We start from the raw sequence: 14,210 nt of genomic DNA on the forward strand, positions 1-14,210 counted from the left end.
CATGTAAACCTCATGAGGTTCAACAAGGGTCCTGCACCTGGGTCGGGGCAATCCTCAGTATCAATACAGGCTGGGGGATGAAGGGATTGACAGCAGCCCTGCTGAGAAAGACTTGGGGGTACTGCTCGATGAAAAACGGGACATGAGGCAACAATGTGCACTGGCAGCCCAGAAAGCCAACCATATCCTGGGCTGCATCAAAAGAAGCATGGCCAGCAGGTTGAGGGAGGTGATTCTGTCCCTCTACTCCGCTCTTGTGAGACCTCATGGGGAGTGTCCAGCTCTGGAGCACGGGAAAGACATGGATCTGCTGGAGTGGGTGCAGAGGAGGGCCCCACAAACATGATCAGAGGGCTGGAACACCTCTCCTATGAGGACAGGCTGCGAGAGTTTGGGTTATTCAACATGGAGAAGAGAAGGCTCTGGGAAGACCTAATTACAGCCTTTCAGCACTTAAAGGGTGCATATAAGAAAGATGGGGACAGATGTTTTAGCAGGGACTGTTGTGATAGGACAAGGAGTAATGGTTTTAAACTTAGAGAAGGTAGATTTAGACTAGATATAAGGAAGAAATTTTTTACAATGAGGGTGGTGAAACACTGGAACAGGTTGCCCAGAGAGGTGGTAGGTGCCCCATTCCTGGAAACATACAAGGTCAGGGTGGACGGCACTTTGAGCAACCTGATCTAGTTAAAGATGTCCCCACTCATTGCAGGGGGGTTGGACTAGATGACCTTTAAAGGTCCCTTCCAACCCAAACTAGTGTATGATTCTATCTTTTTCTGCTTCCAAACTCTAGTTGATCTTTAATTTCTGAGGTGACTTTTGTTGTGGAATAGATACTACCATTTTAGCTCTGTCTGAAGAAACTGGAAGGAAAAATGAAGCCTCCGCACACATCATATGTTCTTACTGTAGTTCATACAGCAGCATTTGTTTTGTGTTAAGATAGCTGACCTCAACCTACTTCACACAATTGGAGCAGGAAATCACAAACCCCCTGAAACTAGTGTTTCTAATTTCTAGGTAGGAAAGTCTTATCTTCCATAGAACAAGTTATACACCTTTGAGATTCATTAAGAGGAAACTGGAGCTTGAACATATGCATCAGTGAAAGATGCAACAGCATTCACAGAGTGACTCCAACAGACTCTAGTAACATGTGGCTGAGGCCACAAACACAGGTAGAGGACATACGGAAGGTAAGCAAGTAGCTAACTTTCTACTTAGCATCTATCTTAAGGAAAACTCTTAAGATACATGCTTCCTTTAGAATGCAAAGTAATGTTAAAATCCTGAATACGTCTTTGTATGAAGTAGTAAATTTTTCAGAAAATATATGTAATGAGTTAAAAGTACCTAATGTACTTATGGTTAAAGAGTCAAATATTTAGCTGTATTGCTGAAGAGGGATGATGCACGTATCACTTATAAGCCCTTATTCAATACCTGAAGCTTTGACTCTCAGTAAGAGACTATATTAATGTCTGCTTAAAGTATCTTAATTTGTAAAAGTGCCATTATTTTCATGGGGTCTGAAAGATGTTGTATAGAAACATGTGAAAGAGCTTGAGGAATTATGCATTTCATTATCTCTGCTTCCCAAAACGACAAATCTAAGAAGCTGAAGTATCTACAATGATTGATTTAAAAACATACCATTTAGCATCATTTTGGAAAAAAATCATGGCAGCTCTACAGTTCTTCATTGTAAGGCTCACAAGAATTTTTTGTAATATAAGATCAGGAAAATCACTGTAAAAAGAGAAAATTGTTTTGTATTTTCTTGTAATCAGAAAAGCTCTTGAGAATCCTGAAAGGCACCCAAATGTTAACCAGATTCACACTGTAGCTTCAATGAAGTTTAAGCTTTCTTAAGCTTTCATCTGCTATGCTATGGACAGATAACTAAATTATGACCCCAGAATGACATTCTACAGTAAGCTTAAAAAGCCTATAAACTCTAGCAAAGTATTAACATAATAAAATTCTGCAAAACCACTTTTGCCTGCACAATCTTCTGTGTTATAGGGTCAGCTTACATATAAAATTATGCCACAAACACTTTACCTGCAGAGCACGGGAGGCAACTCCGCACATTCTTCCATTTCTTCTTCCAAATGGGAGGACAGTCCCCATTTCATTATTGCTTCTTTTAACACAGAATCCAGATTTCTTTCACAGTTATTCTGTTCCATCCCTACATCCAAATTTTTTGGCACTGAATAGGCAGACATCACTAATGCTAAACAACATAGAGCAGAACTGTAACAAAAATGGAACATTTGTGAGAAACAACATGGAATTTGTTGATCAGCACTCTAAAGCACGGTCAGTATTTCTGTATGCTCAGGGAGCATCAAGTATATAAGCAAGTTAATAAGCACTCATATTGGAAAACTCCTGGATTAGAATCTTTGCATTCTCAAAAGTCACATTTTGGCTATTATAGACATTTCCTGTCGATTTTAAAGACTGTTTCAGAATCCTCATTTCACAATCAAACTACATTTAGAAGAAAACATACTTTTAACTTCAAAAAATCAACATCTCTTTCAGTCAGATTTAAAGTTTTTTGTCAGATTTTACATTTTTAGTCAATTTTAAGTTTGAGGATGCTTGCCTCTCCTCTTCTGCCTCTGCTTTCAGACTTACGTATGTATTCATGCCCATTTCAAATGCTTAAAACACAAACATGGGCAGTTCTTAACCAGAAATACAGCCACCACAATATTATTCTGAATAATACCGTGGGTTTGCTTGCACAGTAAAGAACAATGTGAATCACACACAAAATACTATCCTTGCTTCCTATTTTACCTTGAAGGCTTGCATGCAGGTCCTGAAAATATCTTCCAGAGCTCTTTATCTGTTACAACAAGGTTTCCTTGAATCATAGCTCCGAGTAGCCCAAAGCTCTCCACTTCAATTTGCTGGAAACTTACACTACGAACAGTAAGAGACCAAATCTTTGCCCAGGTTCTCTGGAGCTCCAACTTGTGGGTGCTTTTCAAATCAGTTTTCTGGTTTTGACACAAAGCTACCTCTGTAAGACACCTCAGCACATATGGGGTCCTTTCTCCTCGGCGCTGCTGAGGCAGTAACTGGTGAAGGACATTCAGTAAAGGAGGCAGCTCGCTGTTAGGAAGACTCGTGGGATACTTTGATATTAACTGAGCTGTAATCTGTAACCTTGAAAACACGAAGTGAAGCAATTAATATCAAATATACAGAAATTTGCATCTTGAAAAGTAAATAAACAAACAAAGCATTCTATGATTGTCATTTCACATATATACACCTACCAGTACTGAGCTGATTTGTTTACTATCAAAGGTTAAAGATTCAATATTTCTACTGCTTTTACTTGAAAAGTCTGCTTGTCTAGATCTAACATCTTTGTCAGAGACATGGACAGTGGGACAGAGCGCACCCTCAGCAAGTCTGCTTATGACACCAAGCTCAGTGGCGCGGTTGACACGCTGGAGGGAAGGGATGCTGCCATCCAGAGGGACCTGGACAGGCTTGAGAGATGGGCTTCTGCAAACCGCATGAAGTTCAACCAGGCCAAGTGCAGGGTCCTGCACCTGGGACGTGGCAATCCCAGGCACAAATACAGGTTGGGCGGAGAATGGCTGGAGAGCAGCCCTGAGGAGAAGGACTTGGGGGTGCTCGTGGATGAGAAGCTCAACATGAGCCAGCAGTGCGCACTGGCAGCCCAGAAAGCCAACCGCATCCTGGGCTGCATCAAGAGAAGCGTGGCCAGCAGGTCGCGGGAGGTGATTCTACCCCTCTACTCTGTGCTTGTGAGACCCCACCTGGAATACTGTGTCCAGCTTTGGAGTCCTCAACACAAGAAGGACATGGACCTGTTGGAACGGGTCCAGCGGAGGGCCACGAAGATGATCAGAGGGATGGAGCACCTCTCCTATGAAGACAGGCTGAGAGAGCTGGGGTTGTTCAGCCTGCAGAAGAGAAGGCTCCGGGGAGACCTCATAGCAGCCTTCCAGTATCTGAAGGGAGCCTACAGCAGTGCCGGAGGGGGACTCTTTGTCAGGAAGTGTAGTGACAGGACAAGGGGTAATGGTTTAAATTGGAAGAGGGGAGATTTAGATTAGATATTAGGAAGAAAATCTTTCCTGTGAGGGTGGTGAAGCACTGGAACAGGTTGCCGAGGGAACTTGTGGATGCCCCATCCCTGGAAGTGTTTAAGACCAGGCTGGATGGGGCTTTGAGCAACCTGCTCTAGTGGGAGGTGTCCCTGCCCATGGCAGGGGGGTTGGAACTCGATGATCTTTAAGGTCCCTTCCAACTCTAACCATTCTATGATTCTATGATTTAGTACCAATACTAATTTCTTACAAGCTTTTTTCTTACTTTACTGATTTCTAATAATTTCTCACAAGCTGAGATGACTGATTTCTGACCGCAAAGGAAGAAAATTTCAGGCAAGGAAATTATTTTTCTCCTTCTTCTGACGAGCCTGTTACACACTCTGACCCAGGGAGTGACCTCAAGGGTGAAATTACATAAACAGGAAACATTACATCATCAACAACATCTCTGCAGATAAGAAAAATGTTTGTCAAATGAACAAAATGTTAAGCTGGGGATGGTAAGTTTTGCTCTAGCAATGGATGCAACTCTACTCAAATGCATGGTATTTCTTTGAAATTGCCACCTCTACGCTTAATGGCATGTTAGCTTGTCAATTAGATCCTAAATAGCCATTTTTCCTCAATATTGTCAGCAATAAATGCACACACAAACCTGCAACCCCAGCTCAGGACCCAGTTCACAAGCAGCTACACTTGTTCTGGTATCCTATACAGCAGTTTCCCACAAAAGTCAGAAAGACAGGGAGGAACAGTAAAAACAAAAAACATCCAGTGTAATCTATTTTAGCTAAAAAGTCAACATTCTTGGGCTTAGGGCTGTAACTGGTAAGTTCTGGAAAAATCTAGCTGTAGTCTTTTAACAATGACCTGAGTCCCTGCTATGCTCTCTGCTACAGAATCCTTCTGTGGCAGCCAGTGGAAGATGATGTGCAGCCACACCTCAGTTCAGAAGTCCCTCATGTCAAACAAAATACCCCTCAATCAGGGTCCAAGCTAAGACGCCAGGCCTTGCACTTCAACAGTTCTTAGGCTGAGTATTACAGCAAAGTGTGTGAACTACTCCAGAATGGCCAAACTGTTAATGGTATCTGTCCTGTGGCACAGACAGCAGAAAATCTCACATTAATTTCCTAATACATAACACACACAACACTTACATAATGATTGCTGATATCTAGCATAAAAGGCAGAGGTAGTAGTATCTTATACACTACAACACCAGACCTCCTCTATTATTTCTTAGCAAACCAAGGATATAAAGGTTTTAAAGCAACAGCACCAAGAACGGTACTCACGACTTTCCAAACGTTGTGAGAATCTAAGCTTACTGCTTATATATATAATTACCACATGTGCAGACACCTAATTCGAAAGCACAATATACTCAGGAGAACACCTGAATGTAAAAAGATGGCTGTAGTGATAGTCGTTTCCTTGTAAAGATGTTATTACCAAGGTATGACATCAAAATCCTTCTGTGATCTTTGCAGGTTGTCTCGAATTAGTTCCCAGCCTAGTTCAATCCTCCTGCGCTTGCTTGGTACTGTTTCATCACTGGACTCTCTCTGGGAAATGGTATACGACTGGGTAATTTCCAGAACTTTGGTATCCTCTGTAAAAACCTTTTATAAAGAATCATTAAAAAGCATGTAAACAAAAAAAATTATAATGTAGTATTTACAGGAAAACTGAAATGTCAAACTAAACTGGTCCATTTTTTACGGCGTATAAAGCCTCTTAAAAGGCAACCAGAGTTATTCTTTACTATAACAGAACCTCTGCTTATAGCCTAATAAGAACACTAGTGAAATCTAGTATAATTTAGGAGTCCACACGTTTCTAAACTGCACAAAAATTAACAACTGAACACAGCAGAACGCAGGCTAAAGGTACTAACACTAATAATAACATTTTGGGGAAATGTTAAAGCTACACTACTTTAAAAAGCAAAACATACAAGACAGTAAATGTAGCGTCAACTTCACATTCAACTAAAAATCTTACCTGATGACAAATATCAGCCATTAACTCAATCAAATTTTCCTTTACAGCAATATTACGTGAGCCTGAAGAATACTTTCCTCTACTACTGATGAGATTTATTTCATTCACCAGCAGATCATATAGGTTATGTAAGATACTTTGCCATTTTGTAGAGTCATATGCACCTGTACATGCAAAAAAGATATGAAAAGATAACATTTACCACTCACAGTATGTAAACCTACCCAGACAACACAAAATACGGCCAAAATCAGAGTAAAGCACACAAAGCCTAACAAATGCAGAACAAGTCTTATAATGAAGAAAGTAAAAAAGTGAAAAAAGTTAAGAAAGAATTTAATCAGTGTATACAAGTAATTAAGGTAGGAACGAAGTTTGTAATAAAAATTCTTTAGCTAACTGGAAAGACTACAGTGAAATGCAACGGAGAAATTTGGACTACTTTTAAACTCTGCTATTTGTAGACAAAGTAAAAAAAAATCTTTTTAAAAAGAAGATGCTAGAACTGAAATAGGTCATGACAGACAAACACAATTACTGAGTGATGTTCTCTGGCCAGTTTTATACAGTAAGGCAAACTTAGACCATAGTAGTAATATCTGGGCTTAAATAAACCTGGTAAGATATGAATACATGTGGAAATCTAAACTACTATTTCCCTTCCTCAAGGACTTTGTGTTTTGATGTTGTAATTAAAATTACCTTTTGATAAAAAAAGTCAACCTCTACAGGACTTAATACAATTAATATTCTCTTAGTGCATACAATTTGAAAACTCATTTTCAGTTTCACTCTAATATTAACATATAGCATAAAACTACTGAAAAGTAGTCATCACTCCTATTAATGTTTCCAAGACTCAGTATCAAAATTCAGAAAGCTGGCACAATAATTCAGACAACCACACACAGTGATGGATAGAAAACAAAACCAGGGAGCTTTTTATTGTACCTTTTCCCTGAGTTTTTGCACCCTTTGGATGATGAACATGAACTTGGAGACGAAATAACTCAACTATTGATTCCTTCAGGGAATCCTTTGGTCTATGCTGAGTCCATATATAAAGCACTGTAGGCAAAATTTCTTCCCCTATTTTACAAATCCGTATGCGACAGTTGACAGCAAATTTATTGCAGAAGATATTCATTGCTCCAACAATATGATCCAGGCCTGCACTATTCTTCTCCTGCCTGCAACATAAACCAAACAGTCAAACTTCAAGAGGAAAAAAATCTTATTTCATTTCACAGGAACTTTTAAAATGTAAATACTAGCAAGTAACTATATTCGAAATATTATTTTCCTAACAAGTGCAGAAGTTATTAATATTTTAAAGAATTTATTAAATTGGTGTTCAAAGACAGAACAACAAAATATGTCTAAAGGAGTAGTATCTGCTATTACTCAAGTCTAATCTCAAATACTTAAAATGAGTTATTTTCTAAAAGCAGGTATTAGCATACAAAAGGAGCACCTGCAACATACCTCGCACACTGCATCACTTTCGAAAAGAAGGTAAACATATCTGAACTCAACCCATCAGTTTGGAAGCAGTACCCCCTCATAAGTGTGTGAATTATCCTAGCCACCAAGACTCTGTTGATCTGCCCAGAAGGTTTGAGGTATAATTGGCCATACAGGATCAGCAACTCTGCAAATGTATTAAAAAGAAAAGTATATATAATATGTATATATGTTACAAATATACAAATACATATAAAAACATATATATTGCAAAGGATTACATAAAAACACTTGAAGCAAAATATTACATTAAATGTACAGAAACCACCATTCTGAATTCAGCTGCGTGACGTTATTCACAGAAGTTAACCAGGGGAAAAAAACAAAAACCAAAACATGTGTGTCTTGTCTACACTGGAAGAAAAGTTATATTCGGTCTGAGCTGAGATACAATCTGCTTTGTGCTACACAGTCAGAGTAGCTATAGCCACGATTAACTTTCACAACTACTTCCACACTCAAGTTCTACTCTGCATTGATTGCTCAGCACTGGGCATCCTCTCTGGGATGTCTGCAGCAACATGGGCACCAGACGGGAGATGAAAAGGTAGGGGAAGGAAGCTGCTGTGGCATCCTCCTCTTCAGAAGAATATGCAGAAGAAAGAATAGCAAGTCTGTTGGTCCTTGAATATATGTGACAATGAGCGGCTCTGTTGTTTATTGCCATCCTTCCCACAGTTCTTCGGGTATTAAGGACACAGTTTTCTGTAGGTAGCAGTAATACTGGGATAGATCCAGTTTTACTTTAATTCCTACAGCAGACAGATGAAATCAAGCTCTGAAAACCCTAAGACGTGCTAACTTCAGTACCAGGGGGTGGCACAGCAAACAGAGCATCCAGACATTTAGATAAAGGAAGATGCAGTGTAATTTGTTAAGCAGCAAGAGTGGAAAGAGGCCTCCTTGGTGCTATCAATTCCTCCTTGTTTTGGTGGCTGGTATTTACTGGAAGATGGATGAAGAATATTCTGCTGCTTTGAGCGCCTGAGTGGGTACCAGATGAGGTCTTTGAGCACTAATGGACTACCTCATCCATTTTTGCTGGGACTGTGCTCTGAACAAAGCAACTGCCTTCCTAGATTAAGGAACATCTTAGGCTCGCATCCTGTGTTGCTGACAAGGGCAGCGGTTGTCAGAGGTGGAGCAGCAGAGTGTTAAGCCTGTTGGTTCTAGCCATGCGAGCTTGGTCCCAGGCATCCCTGGAGGTTCTCCACAGTCTAAAGGCAGAACCATGCTGACACATCACCACCCCTCCACCCCTTCAAGCTGAGGCAGATGAGTTTTATGAGGTGGAGAGCACCTTCCAAATTGTTTTAAACTCCCCTGGTCAGTGGAGCTTAAATGACAGATTTCATGCTTCAATACCTTTTGTGGTTTAGCTTTTTTCACTAATGAAAAAATTTCAAGTACCTTTATTACGTGCAGAATTTCATCTTTAGACATATCACTCCTCAGTCTCTTGCCCAGAGACAGGTGGAATCTCATTTTAGATGTTTCATGAGTCCATCAAGTTATAAATAGGCCCACTCTACATTCCCAGTCCAGGACTTTGTTGACTGCAGCAACTTGAGTAGTTTGGTCTGATTGATAGTTGTTGATTAGTTCTTGGTGGTTTTACCTTTTGGGACATAGCTAATAACATGTCATAACCATACAATGAGTTTTTTCTAAATCCCATGTGATGTTTTTCCACAAGGCAACTATCAAAATTGGTCTCCTTCATCTCTGCCAATTCCTGTTTCCACCGTGTAAGCCAGTCCCAGAGGGCTCTGGCCACCATCCAAGAGTCAGTATACAGGTAAAATCTGTCCTGTTTCCTCTGTAATGCTGCATCAATGGCCAGTCTTATGGCTTGGACTTCTACATATTAACTTGGCTGTCCTTCCCCTTCATCAGCTTCTACCACCTCTTGATTAGGATTCCAAATGACAGCTTTCCATCTTTGCTAATGGCCAACAATTATGCAAGAGCCATTAGTGAACAAGACATATTACTGATTTTTTGAATCCCTGTCATATTCCAGGGCTTCTAGAGCTTGTGGTAATACCTTGGGCGATACCCCAAAAGTCATGATGTTTGGAACAATCCATCAACTCCTCCAGCAGGCCAGAGCATCACTGTCTCCTCTTATGAGTCCATTTATTCCAGGTCACACTTGTTGTGTGGAAAGTCAAAAGCATTTATCCTTTTAGCAAACAGTGAAGTACCAGCAAGTGAGGAGCCAGCAGCATTTCTGATTCCATTGCCACTACTTCAAATGCTTCCCAGATTCCTTCACAGATGGCCAACATTTCTTCTTCTGACATGGTATAGTTGGTATCCCATGGTCGGATCTTATTGTTGCTCGGATTGTCACTGAAATGAACCAATTTTCCTGGTGACTTGGTACAGTGGGTTCACGAGTAGACTGTAACCAGGGATGTGCATTTGCCAACATCTCACCATTCCAGGGAAAACTTGTTTCCTTTTTACTGCTCAGTGGTGCCATTGCTGTGATGCTATAAATCATATCAGTAGGAATGCAACAGCACCCACCTTGCTGTTTGATACCAAGAAACTATTTCTTGCATGGGTCTTTTCACCCTATCTCTTTTGAGCACAAATCTTGTATTTATTAATATTCCAATTATCCCTTTGCTTATGTTATACACCTCACGGGCAGCGTTTCCCTATACTACAATCTCATCAATATAGTTAAGTGTTATGGGGCACTGCCCTCTTCCAAAACCTTTTGTACAAGTCCACAGCAGATAGGCTATGCTCCCATCCTTGTAGCATACTGTACTCCTCTCCAGGTAAAGAACACTGTGGTTTATGCTCAGGGGCCAAGGAAATGGAAAAAAATGCATCAGCTGTGTCAATGGTCACATACTGGGGAGTGCTCTTTGCCTTGGGTTCCTACTGTAGTTCTAGTATACCTGGCACTGCAGTGTTCAAGGGAGATCTGACCTCATTCAAGTATCAATTACCTCTGATTAATTTCCAACCCCCACTGGATTTTCACACAAGCCTGATGGGACTGTCAAACAGTGAATGGGTTTGAGCAATTACCCCTCAACTTTCCAGTCCTTTGATACGACCATGTACAGCGCTCAGTAAATCTGTTGGTTCAACAATGTCACCAGTGCACAGACTTCTCCATTGTACTCCAAGAATTATAAACAAGCACTAAGGTGGAATTGCTAAAAAAGGTTATGATAACCTTTACAAAGCTCATATATCCCTCCTTTAATAAAAGCAACTTGCTCCATTTAATGGATTTAAGTCTTACTTCCTCCAGATTTATGGCCTTCAGTCCTGCCTCACTGCAGTAATTAAATTCCACTGTGCCCCTTATGATCTAATGCCAAAATTTCTTCCGTCACACTTCCAGCTTCCGTCCATGATCAAACAGACTCAGCTAACTTCCATGTTCCTAAACTAACTACCACACAGCAATTCCGAAAGACTCCTCGTGCAACCTGTACGTATCCTTCCAGTGACACCTGGCCTCGGTTTTGCTTTTCTGCCTTCTTCAATATCTATCGTCAACACCTCTGGCTTCTTGTCCCATTCCCTACCTGCCTACCCTCAGTTCTACCCGAGTACCCAGTTCTCCTTCAGGTGCCTTTCCTGGTTATTGCTCTGAACTCCAGCTTCCAGCCTCCCTGGTGAGTCCCTGCCTTCCCATCCTGCTCCAACCTGCAGGCTGACGGCCCTTCTTCTTCTACCTGCTTCACTGGCTCCTAGTCCCAGCTTTCCTGTAGAGTTCCACCTTCCCATTCAGTCTTCAACTTCCAGTCCTACCTCCGTGGGCAAATAGTACCAACTTCTTTAACTTCTGAGATCCCACTCTCAGGCTCTGCAATTACCCAGCCACATCCTCCATCCTGAACGGTTCTGTTGTAGTCGCTCTGCTTTGCCAGCCTTCGGCAGTCTTTTTTATTATTTCCCCTTCCACTCCCAGTATCACCAGACTCCTGAGTTCTTTGCAGGTTTATTTCCATTCTGTAGTTAAGCAACTCTCTTCAAGCTACATAGTAGAGTATTTTCTCCTAAAATGCTTTTCAGAAACCCAAAGTCTGACTTCAAAACACTACACAACACAAAGACAGTATTTCTACACTTTCTCCAGAATTGCACGTGCAACATCCAACAAACTAGACTGTAAAACTTCTAATCCCCCTTTTTTCCCCCCAATTACTGTTCTATTACATCAACCAATGAAAACAGATGACTTGAGAGCTTACTGTGTGTCAGAGGATTCAAAATACATACACATTCTTCTCCACGCTAAATAAGTTAACTATCTTGGGGTCAAATCCTATCCTCTGAAGAGTGAAAAATTATGTTTGCACTTCCACTCAGTTCAGGTTGCATGCTATATGATTACCCAACTTTTAAAATCTGGTTTTGTCTATTTAAACCTTAAGCTTTCCAGTTTTTTCTTTATATGCAATATGTGCATATAACAACAGTGACTCAATGGTTTTTTAGGACCTTCATAAGCCAACAAAACTCAGATAATAAAATTAACTATATCAAAACAACACAAAAATAGCCAATACCTAATAACTTGCAAATAACTGCACACCAACACAGTTTTACTGAGGCTATTTCCAGCACATACATTCCATGGATTTGTTATACGTTTAGAGACCATGCATATATAACCTGATTGTATTTAAGTACATATGTTTCAGTGAGCAATAGACAAACAGTACGCAGAAAGAAAAAAATCAATTCCTAATGTTTGCTGCTTTCTTTATTTCAACTGCAAGTCTTCAAGGATGACACTACTTTACTGCATGTTTTCTGTAGTACCTCACATAACAGGGCATCAAACAAATTAAGATGTACCTAAACATGCTTCAATAATACGAAAAGACATTTGTAAGGCTTAAAAAAGGCTTAAAAGGCTTAAAAATGTTACCTGACCACTGCTGCTGGGGTATCTCACACCAGTATTTCCTTACTGAGAGGATATCTTTTAGGAGTATACTACTACAGTCAGATCCATAAGCAGCACAACTTGTTGGCTCTCTTATAATTTCCATGACGTAAATCAGAAGTTCCTGACATTTCAGTCTGGGTCCTCCTACATGAAGAAACAATGTGAGACTGTAATTAACCCAAATTCCAAATAAATCTGGAATTGACTGTAAATGTTTACTTAAAAATAAAAAAAAACCACTGCAGTTCAGAAACAGTTATGTTAGGAACCATCTTCTTAAACAAACCATTTCTAAGAAAGAACTAACTTGTGAGAGGATACATCAGTTACATATACATTGAATAATTAGAAAATGGCTCTGTGAGCATCAACAAGGACTACAAAGGAGAAGGAGAACAAAGAACTGATTCATACGAAGCTATTTAAATTGTAAACACCTGGAAGAGCGCAAGATGAACCTTACCCTGGCAGCTTACTTCAGAGTAAAAATTTTAAGTGAAAGCAAAGCACCAAAACAAAGCAGTAATTCTATAAGAATATATATAACTGACTTTTATTAGCACATCTGATGAAATATTTGACCAAGCTTCCAACTTCTTGCATCTTTTTCTGTCTGGTAGTTTGGGTTGAAGCAGATGCATTTGGTTTTGTCAGTTGCAGGTTTTTCATTTCTTTCTGGAAACATTTCTGCAAGACACTTCAAAAATAAAAGAGATATTAATGAAGGATCTGCATATTTATGGCTAAATAAAATAGGTAAATGTTGGTTTAGCCTAGAATGCCAGTGCTTGTTCCTCTCATGATTCTAATTATCAAAGACTAAATCCAACTGAAATATATTACAGTCTAAGCATGATGGAAATAATCTATAAAAGGAGCTGCTAGTTTTAAAGATAATCCAGAAGCAACTTGAATAGGAACCAAAGTTTCCTTTAAACTTTGCATAACGCTAAGCATGCAATTTACAATTAGGAAAAAAAGCAGTGCTAAGTCTTTTTATTTATGCTGCAACATTATACAACAAAATATTAGAAGGATTCTTTATTCGGTTTTTTTGGAAAAACCTTCAAGTCCTATTTCTCCATCATTTAAAATTAACATATAATTAGATTTTAGATCTAAGAATAGAATAAACTTGTCACTGGCTTTATCAGTGGCAATTACTGTAGATTTTCTGGCCTACTATTTGTATTCAGTTTAGAGTCTATTTTTGTACTCCTATGTATTTCTACTATAATATTGGCCATCGCAAGAACAACAAAAAGAAGAATTGATCAATTCTTCTTACGATATTTTTGGTACAGCTATGAAACAAGAACTATTCCAATGCTGTCTGATTAAAAAACATAATGGAAAGCTGACCAGACACCAGCCTATGAAAACTAATACTTCAGATGCACTTTTAGCATGAAATTTAGCACTGGTCCCAGCTGCTCTAAGAACTTAACACAGTAATGCTCAGTCCAATCTTGTAGTACACGTAAAGCAGATTATATCAAAGATGGGCCTCTACAAACCTCAGCACAGCTTCTTTAATTCACAAGCCACAGTCCTTCTACTGTGTCTTGAAGAACTCAGTAACACTAAGAATTCTAAAGAGCTACCTATAATCTACATATGAACTATATGTT

At 39.7% G+C, this 14,210-nt stretch overlaps 1 protein-coding gene across 5 annotated transcripts in view; it reads right to left on the minus strand.

Annotated features, from left to right (window-relative positions):
• The window catches only part of ATM (ATM serine/threonine kinase), a 72,010-nt gene that overhangs the window by 57,206 nt on the left and 594 nt on the right, over positions 1–14,210 (minus strand). For all 5 annotated transcript variants that reach the window (XM_074162277.1, XM_074162363.1, XM_074162446.1 and 2 more), the window contains exons 3-11: positions 13,131–13,276; positions 12,559–12,723; positions 7,608–7,773; positions 7,074–7,312; positions 6,123–6,286; positions 5,571–5,740; positions 2,821–3,192; positions 2,071–2,265; positions 1,660–1,755 (exon numbers count right to left, since the gene is read on the minus strand). In XM_074162277.1, coding sequence (XP_074018378.1) covers positions 1,660–1,755; positions 2,071–2,265; positions 2,821–3,192; positions 5,571–5,740; positions 6,123–6,286; positions 7,074–7,312; positions 7,608–7,773; positions 12,559–12,723; positions 13,131–13,276 — 1,713 coding nt within the window. The remainder of the gene's footprint in view (positions 1–1,659; positions 1,756–2,070; positions 2,266–2,820; positions 3,193–5,570; positions 5,741–6,122; positions 6,287–7,073; positions 7,313–7,607; positions 7,774–12,558; positions 12,724–13,130; positions 13,277–14,210) is intronic.

This window comes from Numenius arquata, chromosome 1 (assembly GCF_964106895.1).
Source record: "Numenius arquata chromosome 1, bNumArq3.hap1.1, whole genome shotgun sequence".
In the NCBI taxonomy this organism is placed as follows: Eukaryota; Metazoa; Chordata; class Aves; order Charadriiformes; family Scolopacidae; genus Numenius; species Numenius arquata.